The sequence below is a fragment of the Protopterus annectens genome, chromosome 9.part0 (assembly GCF_019279795.1).
Source record: "Protopterus annectens isolate FY-2018-M chromosome 9.part0, PAN1.0, whole genome shotgun sequence".
NCBI classification, from domain to species: Eukaryota; Metazoa; Chordata; order Ceratodontiformes; family Protopteridae; genus Protopterus; species Protopterus annectens.
The window spans coordinates 623,692,452-623,710,419 of NC_056743.1; the positions used below are offsets into that span (position 1 = coordinate 623,692,452).

At 38.9% G+C, this 17,968-nt stretch overlaps 1 protein-coding gene across 2 annotated transcripts in view; it reads left to right on the forward strand.

Moving 5' to 3' along the window:
• EGFL8 (EGF like domain multiple 8) overlaps positions 1 to 17,968 on the forward strand; it is a 233,888-nt gene that overhangs the window by 189,208 nt on the left and 26,712 nt on the right. For both annotated transcript variants that reach the window (XM_044083186.1, XM_044083185.1), the window contains 2 exons: positions 7,255 to 7,331; positions 17,779 to 17,941. In XM_044083186.1, coding sequence (XP_043939121.1) covers positions 7,255 to 7,331; positions 17,779 to 17,941 — 240 coding nt within the window. The remainder of the gene's footprint in view (positions 1 to 7,254; positions 7,332 to 17,778; positions 17,942 to 17,968) is intronic.

A 17,968-nucleotide genomic window follows, 5' to 3' on the forward strand; every position in this document is an offset into this window, starting at 1 on the left:
TTTATAACTTTGCCACTTTTTGATATTCTGGGTCAAAATTTTCAGAAGTTTTATTGTGCCTGTCTATGTCATGAACTATATACTGTCTACACAACTAAGTCTTAGGAGGTAATTGGTTCAGTACTGTAGGAAATAACATTTTCCGACACAATTGCACCATGGCTGTGGTAGAGTTTATGAGGATAACCTGGGACAAGTAAGTGCTACATTGAAAATGTGAGTTCATTGTGTTAAAAAAGTGATGAAAGAAATGCTGATGGTCACTTTTTCAAAGTCTTGAGAAAAATAATATTCGTGTTGCACTCTTGCAAAAGGTAAGTGTGGTTTTGATGGTCACAAGGTTATTGATTTGCAATAAGATGGTTAGGGTAATGTGTCAGAGATGATGATGTCCCGTTTCTTTATTTAGAAAAAAATCAGGATATCTGGACTGGGAGCATGTACTATTTGGCTGTTTTGGTTTTATGTGTAGTTACATACGAGATTTCATTATGAGTGCTTGCATTGGATAGCAAATATTGGGGAATTGGACACCTTCAGTAGCAGTTTGAGTCTGCATTGAAGGGTACTTACTGTTAGAGGTTTTAAACTGCAGTGGGCAGAAGTAGAAGCTTTTATTTTTATTGCTACACTTAAACATATACTATTTGGCACCTTACTATTTGGCTATCTAAGTGTGGATTCATACAGTATGACTTTAAAGATACCAAGTGGGGACGAGGAATTGCAGTGAGTGGGATGAGCAGGACATTTTGAAAAAAAATGTTGCACTACACTTAAGGATGTATATACTGTCTGTTTATGCTGAATGCCATATCTGCAATTTGTACAAAGCTGAGAAAGAACCTACATCCTTCAACAAATACACAGAAGCAAATTTAAATTTCAGAACCAAATAAGAAAAGCAAAAGAAAACTACTGTACCACTCTACAAGAAATAAACCACAATAAATCGGCATCTTTCTGGAATGTACTAAATTAAATGCTTGGAAATGGCAACATCACTAATCTAGTGGGTCTTCTTAACCAGCAAGCTACTGCTAATGATTATTTATTTACCTCTTTGCTTATTTATTTGTTTATTTATTTCAATTTGTTAGCCGAGCTAGACCATTGATCATATAGGACCATTTGTAGGCCATGTGAGAAGCATACAAAAAATAAAAAATGCTGACATACAATGAAATAGATATAAAGCTTCCAAAGAATATTAAATAGCAAGACATACAGGAGTTTAAAAATCAAATAAAATAGCATAACATAATTATATTGTCCATAGTCGGGTTGAACAACCAAAACCATCTCATTTTTCTTTGCGGAGGAGCAGAAGTGGTATGTCCACAACACAACTGACCTCAGCTGTAGATCATTTGTTGCACAGGCCAAGAAGTGGTTCTTGGAAGGGTAAAGTTATTCCCTGGAGCAGCAGATTGAAGCAGGCCACCAGCTGTGCATGCGTAGGGACATCTCACTCTGTCCTCATGGGGGGATCATAGGAACCAAAGGGCTCCCACCCATACTTCTCAAAACCTTATTGCAAGAAATCTGGAGAAAGCCTAAAATAATGAGGGGACAAAGGCCCAAAAATTGGGATAGAATTTAAATATTGCTCTTATAAACTTAGAAGGTTGATAGAATAGTAGGTGTTGTGTTAACATGCATTTCCCAAAGGATTTAAACTCTTAATCGAAAATAAGTTCCATTATGTAGTGATTTCAATCCTCAGTGACTTGCTAAAAAAACAAAAATTTATTAATGAGGAACAAACAAAAAAACATGAGGAAAAAATCTGGGCATTCTGCAAAAATCTGGACAGTTGATAGGTATGCTCCCACCTGAATGAAAGAATAAATGGGCTATGGGGCTCTTGCCGTGGCTTGGGAAAAAACAAATAAGGTTTCACGTCAAGGGAAGAAGTTGGTAAAGAGGGTACAGGTATCTGGACTCACGGACTATCTGGATGTTGGACAACCAAAAAAGGTCTTCCATTGACAGGCTCTATTCCATGGTTTTGTTTCATAGTGCAAGCCTGCAATGCAGAACAGAGACAGAAGGAAGGGGAGAGGCAAAAAGACAGTACATTGAAATGTTACTTGCAGAAGCACAAATCAAAACAGGATGTTACAGACAGCTGCTAAAATCAGTCTTAAGTGTTAAGCGATGTTCTGAAGATTCCATTCCAGTAAGACTCGAGAGAAATAAATATGCCCAGAACAGGTCACATTAAACGCATTCAGTCTGTGACGTGCATAGAAAACTAAAAATGAGTAAAAAAAAAAAAAGGAGAAAGACAGAAATGTGAGATTCAGAATTATCCCACCCCCAACAAAAAGGAGTTAAACCAAAAGTATCTTCCATCTGAAATATTCAGAAGTAACTAGCGAAAGCGTAACTCCCTATAACAAATTAAAAAAGTAAAATAAACATTTTGTGCCTCTGCTGTGTTCAGAAGTAATGGCCTGTAAACAAGATTGCACACTCACTGATCATGTTACTAGCAAAGTTACTGTACAAATAATGGCAATGTTGGTGGGTGTTCGCTATTACTTATGGTCCGTGCCGTGAAGAAAAACCACGTACCGTGAGTGATAGTGCACAGCAATCAATACTTCATCATTACGCGAACAAAAGCATCACAGCTCTTTTTTCAGCCAAGAGTTATTGAGGTGTTAACCACAACATCTCACATAGCTACAGCCTGTGATCTGATACATAGCTGCCAGGAAACAGATTTTTGTTTGTTGTATTTAATGCAACAAACGTTTTCTCAGTACTCTTTCACTGTGGTAGCAACTTTTTTAAAAAAAATAGTAGCGAAGCTGCAATTGTTCTGCAAAATGCATAGCTTCCAGCTTCAGGAGAAAAATACATTGCTATATTTGCTGAATGAATACTTTCAAATGTACATGTTCTACTGAAATATTTTATTTCTTCATTCACTTTGATGAGTTTTTAATCTTCAGTTTTAGTGTACCTAAAGCAATTGTTTGTATCTCTTATGTATAACATAAATAAGTGCTGTGTACTGTTTACAAATTGGGAGCAAGATACAATGGTTCTATATTACACCATTGAAACACAGTAACAGTGAATACAAAAAGACCGAGTATTCAGCGAAATCCATTTCCCCGATTCACTGAAAACATGTTGGGCAAACAAATGTTTACCCCACAATGCAACAAAACTAATTTTACCTAAACCAAACCCACCCCCCCAACTAAATATACCAACTCCAAGATTGCACTTCTTCTTCTTTCGGCTGCTCCCGTTAGGGGTCGCCACAGCAGATCAACTGTCTCCATTTCTTCCTGTCCTCTGCATCTTGCTCTGTTACACCAACCACCTGCATGTCCTCTCTCACCACATCCATAAACCTTATCTTAGGCCTTCCTCTTTTCCTGTTACCTGGCAGCTTCATCCTTAGCATCTTTTTCCCAATATACTCTGCATCCCTCCTCAGCACATGTCCAAACCAACGTAATCTTGCCTCTCTGGCTTTGTCTCAAAACCTTCCAACCTGGGCTGACCCTCTAATATACTTATTCCTAATCCTGTCTATCCTTGTCACACCCAGTGCAAATCTTAACATCTTCACCTCTGCCACGTCAAGCTCTGACTCCTGCCTTTTTGTCAGCGCCACTGTCTCCAACCCATATAACATAGCTGGTCTCACTACCCTCTTGTAGACCTTCCCTTTCACTCTTACTGGTACTCGTCTGTTACAAATCACTCCTGACACTCTTCTCCATCCACTCCATCCTGCCTGTACTCTCTTCTTCACCTCTCTTCCACACTCACCATTACTCTGAACTGTTGATCCCAAGTACTTAAACTCATCCACCTTCGCCATCTCTACTCCCTGCATCCTCACCATTCCTCTATCCTCCCACTCATTCACACACATGTATTCTGTCTTAGTCCTGCTGACCTTCATTCCTCTTCTCTCTAGAGCATATCTCCACCTCTCCAGGGTCTCCTCCACCTGTTCCCTACTCTCATTACAGATTACAATGTCATCTGCAAACATCATAGTCCACGGGGACTCCTGTCTGATCTCATCTGTCAACCTGTCCATCACCATTGCAAATAAGGGCTCAGAGCTGATCCTTGATGTAATCCCACCTCCACCTTACACGCATCCATCACTCCCACCGCAGACCTCACCGCTGTCACACTACCCTCGTACATATCCTGTACCACTCTTACATACTTCTCTGACACTCCCGACTTCCTCATACAATACCACAACTCCTCTCTAGGCACCCTGTTATATGCTTTCCCTAAATCCACAAAGACACAATGCAACTCTTTCTGACCTTCTCTGTACTTCTCCATCAACACTCTCAGAGCAAACATCGCATCTGTAGTGCTCTTTCCTGGCATGAAACCATACTGCTGATCACTAATCATCACCTCACTTCTTAACCTAGCTTCCACTACACTTTCCCATAACTCATGCTGTGACTGATCAGTTTAATCCCTCTGTAGTTACTACAGATCTGCACATTACCCTCTGTACCAAAACACTTTTTCTCCATTCCTCAGGCATCCTGTCACTTTCCAAGATTTCATTAAACAATCTAGTTAAAAACTCCACTGCCATTTCACCTAAACACCTCCAAGATCGCACTACAGTGGAGAAAAGAGCAAAATTGTGTAGTTGGCCAACTACATCTTTGCCCTGTAAGAATTCAGCGAATCACGGAACTGGATTTGGCTGAATACGTGTTGGTCTTTTCTTATTCACTGTTACGACATTTCTACACCATAATATAGACCCAGATACAACATGTCATTATATGCATAACACAGTTCTCATAACTCCTTGGAAATCTGTTGTCCAGCTCCCAGATCACACCTGAAAAAAAGATGCTTGTAGGTCTCTACAATAACTGTTTATTAAAAGAAAAAACAATTCTAAATAAATGGATAGTGTTAGTACCCAACTAAAACAGAGCATACTATAACGGCAAAAGGAGGGATATGTTTTCAAGCTCAGCGTCAGTATGCTAACATCTTATTTAAAAGACGTGGAAGAACATCATATTAGAAAAGGGATTGTAGATTTTAGACTACATTAAATTAAGAAAGAATCATGCCAGTGAGTACTAGAGCCTGCCATGTCTTGTAGTAAGCAATCCTCCTGTTTCTATAGAGAATGGACAAAGCACATTTGAGTTTAGAGTAGCACTACACAATGCTGGCTGATGTAAAGCAGACGTTTTGTGTGTAGATAGTCAAACTAAGTATGTAACTGCAGACAGTGGCCCTAGGCTGAGGACCAGAATTTAAAAAAGAACAAGAAATAAGTATTTCATGCATAAAAGCAGAGAGAGAGATTTTGTTTCAGAGTGAAGTAAGACAAGGGCAGCAAGTAGAACACTAATGAGTGCTGCTAGGGCCAACTCTTCTCTTCTGTCTAAGAAAATGTCTGTATCAAAATCTGAAGTAAAAGAATATTAAAAAGTGAACTAAGGACAACAGAGAGAGAAAGAGAGAGCAGGAAGTCTCATTAGCCTTCAGACTGGACACATAACAGTGTACTTGGGTTTTATCCGGCTTAAGGATAGGAAGTCCCATGTGAACTGCTACACCCTGTGAATAGGAAAACATTTCTAAACATGGGCATTGGTGCTAAATGCTGTCATGCCTAGCCTTTGTTATAGCACAGGTTTGTTTCTGTATGGCTTCCATTTCAGTTTCTGGCTATCTCTGCTCACAGATAAGCATAAACTGAGTAGTAAAAATAATACTCAAGTTAAGCTACATTTTGGCTCTTAGCCAGCTGTTTTTCTTCTCATAGATGGGTGGAAACATGTCTCTGGGTGTACACATAACATGATCTCCATTACATTTTTGAGGATCCCGTCAACACTGATTTTCAGATTGCCCTCTAGTCCCAGTTTGCTTGTCAATTGTAACACTCTGTAGTGCCTGCTTGCCTGTCAATTTGGCAGAAAAATGGTAATACTTTTTCCAAATATTCTGCAGATGCTGGGCTCTTACTATAATAATATTCTTTGTATTATATTTATTTAACATTGCTGTTCATAGTGTAGGTATGTAGCTTTAATTCATATGAGCTAAGTGATTTGTAGGTCATGGTACACAGATGTTCTAGAGAAATAAAAAAAAAAAAATAAGTAAGTTGGAATATGGATCTCATGGAGGCTAGACAACATCTTCCATCTCTGTGGTTTATGTTTTAAGCCTCCTGACACAAAAATCCCATTTGTGAAATGTCACAAGATCATGCACATCCATCTAAGCCACCAACTAAAAGAATAATAAAAAAAATACTTGGGTCATAGCCAAGAAAGGAGAAATATTTTGTTTTCTAAGAATAATAAACACTTTGCATAGCTACTGATTAAACATTCTGTGATTAATTATATCTAAGGTGTAAGGTGGAGGTGGATATCTAGCAGTAAGTGACAGTGCTGTAACAAATAAATGCCTGTTGCTTGCATCACTTTAAACCATGTTCTTGGCTGCTTTTATGAAGACAGAAGAAATACTGTTACAGAAGGACTGAGTTACTTCTTGTACTCTGAAAAAGCCTATATGTAATAGTTTTAATAAGTGTAAAAGGAGTTCAGACTGGAATGTCAAGATGTGGAGTGTATATGTCTATTTTCTTCTAACACTACAGCAATGCTACTATTTCTCTTGGAAAGAACGCCTTAATACACAAACTAGATTAAGCTCTTTCTTCATTTCCTCAGCTTCACCTCCCCACACACACACACACACACACAACTTTTCCTTTTACTTTTCTGGGCCATTTACCTGAAAAGTACTACCCCTATGGCATTCAAACAACTGCAGGGCCCATTAATGTTCTTTGTATAACTCAGCATCTGAGCTTTGATTACGCACTTTATGCACAAAGACAGAAGTGTCCTTCCTTTTGCGTGTATTCTTTAAAAATGTTTTAAACAATGTATGATGATTTTGCTTTGTGATTTGCTTTAGAAACAATCACTGGTTTGCAGCATTTGATTTTAACTTTATTTTTATTTCTTCTGTTACATTTCTAAATTTGTTCATACACAGACTATGTCATGCCCGCCTTTTGGCCCATGTTGTAGCCACAGAGTTCCCAGAAGGTGGTGCAATACTCATTTAACGTCAGTAAATAGATCTGTACCTCCTTGTCAGATGAAATAACTAAAGCACTGTTTTGAATATATTGTGTACTTAAAGTGTTGTCGCATATGTTCCTGTAATTATCTGTTGACCTCCCTGTTCTAGGTCTGAGTGATGCCGCAGCAGAGAAACTAACCAATGAAGTTCAAGAACTAAGCAGTAAAATGGAAGCCCTACACAAAGTAAGTATTCTTCTTTTGTAGATGTCTTATAATATCAGCAAGACACATCCATGTTGAGCACTTAGCCATATAACTCCATAATGTTGAGATTATGTAATATCAGTAAACACAGTCGATCATGTATTCCTTGATCTTTCTTTTCTTTTCAGTAATTAGTACCTAGACATTTGCCATGAAACACATTCTCTGTCCCATGGAGATCATCATTGCTGCCTGAATATGTTGTGACTTGCTTCCTTTCTGATTGGATCACCACTGCAGCAACAGTGCATGTGATGTCCTGAGACACAAAGGAAGAAAGCTGCAGACACAGGCAGCAAATAAGCTCTGATAAGACACAATACATTAGGATAGGGGAATCCATGTCCACAAAGAGGCCCGTCACTAGTGGAGTCCCACAGGGATCAGTGCTTAGACCTTTCCTTTTTTGAATCTTCTTCTTCTCAAGTCAAGCCAAATGTCAAGGGCCTCTTGCTAACCAAGTTTGCAGAAGACTGCAAATCAGCCATAGACACAGATATCCTTCAAGGGGGCCTGACACAGGCAAACAGATGATTGAAAAGCAATGGTCTAAAACTCAATACAAAAAAAATGTATAATCATACCCTTTGGGAAAGATGGCCTCCTCTGGAAATTGCTGCATTAATAATACACCCCTAAAAGTAGGCTCACTGGTCAGGGATCTGGGAACACGTTGGCAGTAACCTGACCATTGACCATCAACCATCATGTGCCTACTTTGGTTAGAAAATCATTCAATGCTGAACAACTTTTAAATAAGCAGATGGCATCAAGGTCCAAGGTGGTCACTATCCCACTGAGTACAATGCACCTTTTGGCATGTACCTGGCCAGGCACTTGAAACATCTTGAACCACACAAGTTCTTCTCAAAAAAAAAAAAAATCGGAGTAAACAAGTCCTATGTGAACTATCTCAAAGCTCCATCTCTCTACTTGATCTCTTACAGACTGATGTGCATCAACCTATGCCTAGCATATAAGGCATCCCCTTATCCCACACTGATGGATTTGTTGCACATCGCCAAAGCAAATTGCATAAAAAAACAGTTCTAAGGACCTAAGCCTCATCTGTAACATACCTCTCAACTTGGAATCATCAAAAGTCTGGACAAAGGCCCATGAAAAGTAGGTACAACTGGCCAAAGATCTGTATGGTGATTAATATAAAGTTTGCATATGTAATTATGCAACCCCACCCACTTCTGTGGAATTGTGGGATACCAACATTTAAACGCAAACTGAAGAACAGACAAAAATATTAAACACAAAAATATAAACAGAACAATAGTGTTTTATTTATATCAGTATTTGAACTCTATAAAATGCTTAAGTAAAATATGAGTCTGAATTATATAAACTCAGAAGAGACACTTGCAGTGATTCTTCACTGAGCCCTGCTCTACATTATTTGAAGATATGATACTAATTCAATCTTAGCCTGGCATTACTAAGGACTGCATATGTTCTCTTCATGCCATGGGAAAGGAAACTATCAGAATGGTTCCTGCATCACTTCAGGACTTTAACTTAAGCTTTTTATTCCATAAGGACAGGTACTTCACTTCAAGAAAAGAAAAGAAATCCACTAACACAGATGAACAAAAATGACTGCTTATTGAATATGATGATTGTTTGTCAAACACAACGATTGCTTATTAACTAAGCATTTCCCATTTGGGACTTCTATGCCATACGTGATAATTTAATAAAAATATTTCTTGTTTAAAAAAAGTTGTTACACTGTTTAACATGTAAATGTAGTGTATTTGAAAGGCAATGAATGCCCACAAGTGTAAATCTCTCCCGCTAGCAGGTTCTGCTTGATCTTGTGTTGAAGACTGAGGTTCTTTTGCATCAACGTCAGACAAATGATTCTGTAAAGAAGGTCAAAATGGTACAGACTTTTAATGATTCAAAAATGTAAACAGAGACCACCCTAGTGGGGTAGCTAGAGATTGTGCCACCTGGGGCTGTTTTTGAGATTGCCACACCTCCCTCTCATAGAATCATGGTCAAATGGGGCCCCCATAGACAGCCTTCTCCCCCTGCAGCCATTCCAGTGTCCAATTAATTGGCTATTACTCCCCATTTGCTATAAACACTGTAATGTGCATACTGCTTTATGCTTTACTTCTACAATGATTATTTGGATTTCATTTAAAACTTTTATTTTAAATTTTATAGCACAAACACTGCTAGACATCTGCTAAAGAAAGCAATGCATTCTCACAATGAAAACAGACTTAACATTAAAACTTCTCTGCCCTTGAAACCCACATTCATTGACACAGCATTGAAACTCACATTCAAAGAGAATGCATCTGGCTGGTGGTGGATAAAGGTTTACCTGTGGGCTGTTTACAAATCATAGGCCCCTTGCACACATAGTTAGGACCATGCAAACATACATGTGTTCTTTGATTCCCCTTCCTGATTGTATTAAATTTCATTCCTTGTATAATATAGTACACTTGTTAGAGCATGTTTTAAATGTATTGTTTTGAACATTTTCCCAGTAAGCAATGAAATAAAATATATGAACCAATAATGACAAAACTACCTAATTCAGAACATTTCCATCATAAAAGTCTACTCAAACCTCTGTCATTACAATCCGCCAATATTAGTAAATATGCACAATCTCTGCAGAAGTAAAAGTCATCTAAATAATTCCACATTAAAGATATCTGTAACTAACAAGTTTATATTTCATTGTTTCATCCACAAATAAAGTGCCTGTTGCCCTTGAAGAATAAATTGCCTATGTTACATTAAAAAATGATAAGCTAGTACTAGGGAATGGATGACAACTGATAACAGGTTCATAGTTGCTAGATATCTCCTCAAAGTAGGACATTCTCAGGACTGCACTGCAGCATCCAGTCCATTTAAAGTACAGCAGTACATTATCAGCAATCCATCCACATACTGCAGGAGTAGAACCCACAACCTTCTGCATCAAAAGCAAGTATACTACCTTTTGTGCTACTAACAATGCAAACAGACTTGGCATAAGCAGCACTAAACTTCTCTTCCCCTAAAGCTCTCAGCTCCTTGTAAAGTTCACTTGACACAACTGTATCTCTCAACTTTGCAGCACAAGAAATCTGGAAAAAGCCAACATTTATTGGGGGTGGGACAAAAGCCCCAAAGCAGGGACACATTTTAAACATTGCTTGTATAATCTTAGAAAGTTGCTAACATAAAATGTTTTGTGTCACCATGCATTTTCTGAAAGATTGAAACACTGAAACTTAAATGGCTATCATTATTTAGTGAATTCAGTTCTCACTGCTTTGCCAGAAAACAACAAATTTTAAGAGGAATAGACCAAAAGTATAAGTCAAACATTCCAGACATTCTAGACAGTTGAGAGCTATGGACTCAACTCCTTGAATCACAAGTGGTGGTATGGGTAGAGAATTCAGGCTCTTGTACCTAAGGTACAGGGTTTGACTGAGTAACACTAACCACTAGGTATACCTAACTGGGGCATTTTACACACATATACACACACGTGCATGCTGGCAAATTGCCTTACACAGAGCAGCAAATTCCCTTGCTGTATTTAAAACTGAGCGCGGGCATTCAGAAAGAACAGGATGCCTGCGCGTGCTGCACCAGCTATGGGACTGTCCTTAAAGAAGAATGCCCTTAACATTAAATTATTAATGTAAATATAGTCCTAAAAGTGCCCCCCCCCCCAGTTACACCACTGGACCATCCTACAAGATCTTTTTTTAAGCATTAACTAATTGAGTAACTGCTGCTATCCCTCAGCTAAAGGACCCTTTCTCCAGTCAGTTGTGAACAGTAATATATGTGTATGCACTGTTTTAACTGCAGGGCAAAGTCCTTAACAGAACAGTAATACTTAATTTAAAACTACTGTTCTCCTAAACCGTGCTCTGTCATAGGCCTAGGCTATATCATGAAATATAATGTACAGCATTAGTGTAAAAGCTTGTGTTCACTTCCAAAATGCAACTCTGCACCATGGCACACTTAGCCGCTCAATAAATAAATAAATTGAAAAAAATAACAAGAAGAACACAAGACAACTTAAGACTTGAGTACTACGTAAATAGTTATCAAGCAAGAAAAGTGCATTTATTTATTTATTGCATTTGTTAACTGGGAAAGTCCTCCAGGCCTAGAAAGAGCCCATTTTCAGTGGAGGCCCAGGGAGAAAAGCTCCACATTAATTACATACAAAGTAAAATATTAATACACAGAACAAAGTATGTTGAGCAGTACTTTTACATTCAAAGAAAATAATAACAACAGTGATAATGTTTACAATCAAGGTATAAATATAGAAGTAAAAGATGGCACGCATTCAAATAACACATAAGTATAAATATATCTGCAGAATTCTTAGCAGAGGAGAGTTGACTTCAGGGAAGAAAGGAGGAGACTGAAGGGCTAAAGGAGGAGGAGTCAAGCTGTGGTGACAGCAATGGAATAAGCATGGTAGAGAGAAGGAGTGGAGATGTTTGTAGTTGAATGGTTAAAGTCACCATGCAAGTTTCCACATGGAGCTGACCTGACACCACCGCACCAGAGAAAATCTCTAATTAACAAAGCGCTGTAGTGAAAACAGTCTACAAATGAATTTACTTACACTAGATTCAGCCAGTTGCCACTTCTTTGGGTCGAGGGTGTCCAGGTGCTGTGGACCATACCTCTCTGCACAGATGGGACAATATTTTATTTTTGTATACCATAACCCTCCAATTATTGTCTTACTAAAGTTTATCAAATATCAATCTGTGTGTAATGGGATGGGAGGTGCACCATTTATGAGTTAGGTAGTGTGTGTCCTGAAACATACCAATCAACCTCTTAGTGCAAGAGCCAGGAATGTAGATGGGGGGGGGGGGGGGTTAAAGACAGATTTTAAGTATTGTTTTACTAACTTTGAAAGTTGCTGGAACAGCAGGGGTTGTTTAGCATTCGCATTCTGAATGACATGAAATAAACTTAAGTGTCTATCATTATTTACTGACTACAATCCTTAGAAGTTGCCAGAATATTGCAAATTCTGCTGCCACAGGCTAGCTTTCATACACAGTTCGAGAACAAAACTTAAATAAGTAAATATAGAAATAACGTTTACAGTAATGCTAACAGTCATAATACATAAAAAATGAACACATGCTGGCAGTAACTAACAAGTTAACATAGACTGTGCATCCCACACTGACTGAAAAAAACAGGCTCACAAATCACAACTACAATGAACTGTCTAGTAGAAAAGTGAATCTGGTGCCCTGTACAACGTGCTTAACCTTAAATCCAGCTACATTATCTGAACAAAACTCTTCCAACATCTTCTGGACAATGCGTTAACTACAGACAATATTTTAAAATGCTACACCACAAAAGTTACTTTATCCGCAGCCTGTTAATTGATTCATGGTAATAGGCCATTAATGGCATGCAAACTTTACATATGTGTTTTTTTTTTTTTTACCTTTTTTACTTACCTGGATCTTGAGATCGAGCCGCCGGGGAAATTAAATTTTATCATCATGGGAGTGCATGGGGACACTGGACCAGACTCTACTGCACTGGGTCTTGGGCTTGGCAGAAGTTAGAAATGGCTTAATTTAAACTGTGTAGACAGCTCTTCTGCTCACTGCTGCCTGCTGTGCTGCCCTGCCCCTGCTATTCCAAATTTCCAAATCAAATAGATCAGCCAGGTGAGAAAGTAAACACAGTCTGAGGTGAGCCAGGTCTCCAACAGGCTGGCAGTCTGCCTGATGTCATCACTCACACGTGCCCCTGGGATGCATGATGACAACTTCAAGAAAAAAAAAATTGGGAATTGAAGGGGCCACTCAGGAATTTGTGGCACCCCATTATTTTGCCCTCAAAAATGGTAAATACTGCAGAATTTGGTATGGTTGAGAGGTATGATCTGGGATATAAACAGGACATGTTGGTGGGACAGGTATATGTCTCAAAGATTACACTTCTCTGGAACATGCTTCCATCCCATGTGAATCAAAGCTCATTCCTAACCATATTTAAACATAATGGATGGAAAATTGCAAAGTTACCCCCTTTCTGGCATCTATGTCCATAATGGACAGGGGAGGGTCTATATTAGATCATCGAAATGGCAGAATTTAGAATGATCTAATATTTAACCCAATATCGCAAACACTGAAAACAGCGAAGCTGCACAAAACCAAATTCTTTCCTAGGGAAAGAATTCGGTTTGCCGTTGTTGTGGCTTCAATGTTTTCAGCGATGCAGTGGAAAGTTACGGGTTGGGTTAAGGTAAGTGTGTGATTGTGCGGACGTTTGGGTTTAGGGCATGGATTGGGTGAGTTAGGGTTAGGCCGCGGGTCAGGTAAGTGTGCGATTGTGACAGAATTTGCAGTTAGGGGCGGGTTAAGTGAGTTAGGGTTAGGGCACAGGTCAGGTAAGTGTGCGATAGTGAGAATTTGGGGTTAGGGGCGGGCTAAGTGAGTTAGGGCACGGGTGAGGTGAGTGTGCGATAGTGACAGTCCTTAGGGTTAGGGTCTGGGTTAAGGTAAGTGGATAGATAGTAGTGTATGTGCAGTGTAGTGTAGGGTTAAATATAACTTTTAAATGTATGTGTGTGGATTGCTGCTTTTTAGTGTGCTTGTGATGTGTGTGTGTTTCTCAGAACAGCAATTTTTCTCCCTGGGGAAAAAAATTCGCTGTTTTGAGGTTTCAATATTGCTAGGGTTCAGGTTTTGCAGTTCGATGTTACGGCATTCGATAATGAGCCGTTTCGATGATCTGATATAGACCTGACAGGGGAAGCCTACAAATGCTTGATGTGTACAAGCCTATATAATAATCATAAAATTCCTTGAGGTATTGACACGTCAGCAATATTTTGGTAAATTTTGAGTAAGCTGGGCTAGGCTTAAAATGGCTCTTGGGCTCTATGAACATATGAACCTATGAAATGATCCAGCAATTTTCTGTGTTCACTTCAAGCATACAAGTGAGACTACTGAAATACTAATGCTAAGCCTCATTCCTGATGGCAGAAAGATAGGTTAAGCAGAGGAGGATGTGAGGAAGAACTGCAGTTCCTTAAAAATGAAGGGTCTACTCCCATGTAAGTACACCCATTGCAGATTTAGTTTTGGTATAGCTATTGAGGCTGAGGGCTTGAAAAGGAGTACTGTACATCAAGATTGCATTAGTGAGGTGAGTGGGAGCATCTGAGGAGTGCACTGTGAAGCCCATAATAGTATGGACCCACATATATCTTTGTGGAAGGGTATATCATTTTTTTAACAGACTCCCCAGCAGGGACGTGATTCGGGGGGTGGGGGGCACTAAAGACTGATAAGTTCCATTGTGATTTATGCTGCCTTGTGGCTTGAAGATAAATATTTGTTCCTCTAACATATTTAGACAGTGATACAACTATCTTGAATGCAAGTATCATTAAAATAAACAGCCTAAGCAGTACTGAGGCAGTAAGAGTAAAATCTAAAGTCTACTGTCATACAAATAGGTAGCAAAAATAATATCTACAGCAGCAAACTGTAACATGAAAACCAAGAGTTTCCTGTTTTGTGATATGACTGTCTCCTGTAGTAGGCCATTATCCTGCTCTTTCAAAACACATATGCACAAGTGTAATTAATGTATGACATGAAATACTGTATATGGTATTCGTGATAACATGGAAATGGGATATGATGGCCATTCTGGGGGAATGGTAGTACAAAATGCCCAGTTTCTTTTCATGTGCATCCTTTTCATATTCTGTCCCAATTACAGACGTTCCAACTGCTGCAGCCGCAGTGTGAGGAGGTGGAATTCATGAAGGACAGTGGGTTAGGAAAGGGTTGTGGAGGTTTTTCAGATTTATAGATCTTACAGGAAAGATGTTCACTCTTAAGAGAAAACTAATCTGTAGCCTGTCATATAGTGCAGGGGATTTACTATGAAAGTACTGAAAGTCAGAATAAAATACATTTAGCTGTGCAATTCACATGTGCGATGTTATGCATAATAATGAGGTCAGAATGTCGAAGTGCATGTAGCAAAACATTCACATTCACATTTTCGACATTCTATTTGCAGTTCACTACTGCAAATCATGTAACATAATGTTTTTGCATGGAGGAAGCCTCTGATACCTCCTGGAAAATTATATATTCCAACTCCGAGATCGCACTACAGTGGAGAAAAGGGTAATTTCCTGATCCCCACTGTACCGCGATCTGTAGTCATAATGTCGGTCAGATCTCGCAGTATTGCAGGTCGGCAATACAGGAATCAACCAAATGAGGTTTGAAATTCCCATTTTCACTGAACCTTCACTTGTCATTGTCATAGTAAATCAGTTCAGAGATATGTCTCAGACCAGCAGAGGGGCTATATTTCATAATATCCTCTCAATCATGTCCTCTCATATTTGACAAATGCACTGTTATGTGCAGCACCAGCACCATCTAGAAATCCAAAGGTTATCATCTGCATAAGAAATGGTGCAAGGAGAAGCTGAACCACAAACCTTGAACATTAGTTGAGCCGGCCAGTTCATCCCACAATACTCATAAAATTAAGTAACTTAGAGAAATAAAATAGAAACAAATGCAGTCTACTTTTTTATAGAGGACCTTATTTCTGTGATGTCAACATTGAGGGCACTAATAATACAGCAACTACTCATGCCATACATTTGCTGCACCCTCTCTGGTAGTTTGTTATTGCTGAAGAGCACAGCCTGAGAGAAAATGGCTGTTATTAGGCTTTAGAAGGATTTGTGTTGTGTCCAATGTCTAGGGTGATTACTGATGATACCATCAAGATGTACTTGGAAAGTAAAACACAAGTAAGATTGCAGTGAAGACCAATAGTTTATATAGGAATTAAGAAGAAGTAATATAACCCCACATTTCCCTCTAAATTTCAGTTAAAATTTAACTTTTTTAACTTCTAAATCACTTTTTATTCACACAATGCTTGTTGTCATTTTTTTTTCTTGCTAAGACAAGAACTGAAAGGGATGATTCTACATCCTGCATCTCTTTGTTATAATTCTTAGCATCTGGAAGGCAGCAAGAGAAAAGTTTAATTTAACATACCCAAGACTGTCTGTGACTAGCCTTAGACCTTGCTGTTCCTTTCCTTGACAGTTCTATTCCAGCTTTTGTCACTTAGAATCATAAGAATTTACAGGTTCCTATGGGTAGAGTGTCATTAATATAGCAGGTGATTTCCTGTGTGCATTGTACAACTGTTCCTTTTGGCAGTGGTAGTGGTGATGAAGTTAACAGATACGGTCTAGTTAACAATTTCCTCAATGTCACCTCCCAAAGGTGTATGTTGTACGGTAACCTGCGCATGGCACCATACCCACTAACTGTATACTTTAACTTGTGTCAGGTAGCAGTCAAGTGGCAATACGCATCATATGCTCAAATCAAAAAATGAAGTCGTAACTGGCAGAATTCTTAGTTCCTTATAGGATCATAGGAAGTTACTAGGCTATTGGCCCTGAGGCTCTTATAAGCTTAGCCAAGAGTGTAGCCCATGTTTAGACAAGTCAGCACCAAAAGTCCATGTCCAGCAGGGACACAGGTGTAATCCCAGGGGTGTAATTTCTGTTTCCCATCCAGTTATCCAGGTTGCGCTTGAAAAGGGATAACAAGGCACTCTGCTTGACGTGGAGTGGAAGTCTATTCCACAGATGGGGGAGTCTCTGGGACACAAATCTGTCCCACCAGCAAGTCCTATTGATGTTACATACCAGGTTGAGGTTGCACATGCGGGTTACTCGAGTGGAGCTTGACTTACCAAGCTGACCTTAGAAAAGTGAAAGGTTGTTTCCAAATTGGATCTTCTAACCATACCTCTTAAATGTCCCTGATTTTGGCATAAAATTTTGCTCTGCCTCTCCTAAAATCTGTGATTTTTTTGAGAAAAAAGTGGTGGATTTCACTTAATATATATTGACAACTAAGAAATGGTTGTTTTGTATTTCAGAAAATGCATGCCAATGTGCATCCTCTTTTCTGTCAACTTTCTATATTAATACTACCAATATTTAAAAAGTGTCCCTGATTTGCATCCTTTGCCCTGGATTATTTTGGTGTTTGTCCCCAAGTGTAAAACTAACAGGTTGAGAAATGTGCTACTAACATAAGTGACAGGAGTATGCTTACACAGCTCTGACAGTGTAAATCCTATACCAGACTGCAGGCAAAAGGGCATTTCTAAGGAGGTCTCAAAACTGTTAGTAAACATCTGCCCGTGACAAAAGTTGCAACAGTAATTTCACAAATGTTTACCTGATTATTTGTCTAAAATCAGGATGTATTGCTGCATGACCGATAGTATACTGTCTTGTCTTTAATGAGGTAGAGAAAAACAATAAGTAAACCTGTTCATATCTGTTTATTTTTCCTTTTGTTGCTAGCGGCTGGAATGGACAGTGGAGTTTCTACAGAATATGATTCCTTGGAAGCTTGAAGAGATCAAACGTGAAAATGCTGTGGCATTCTGGGAGAAATTCCAACAGCTAGACCAGATCGAATCCCTCAGTGAGCAAATGCTCTTCTTGGAAGAGAAAATGGGGACATGTAAGTCAGAATAAGTGCATCCTCTTG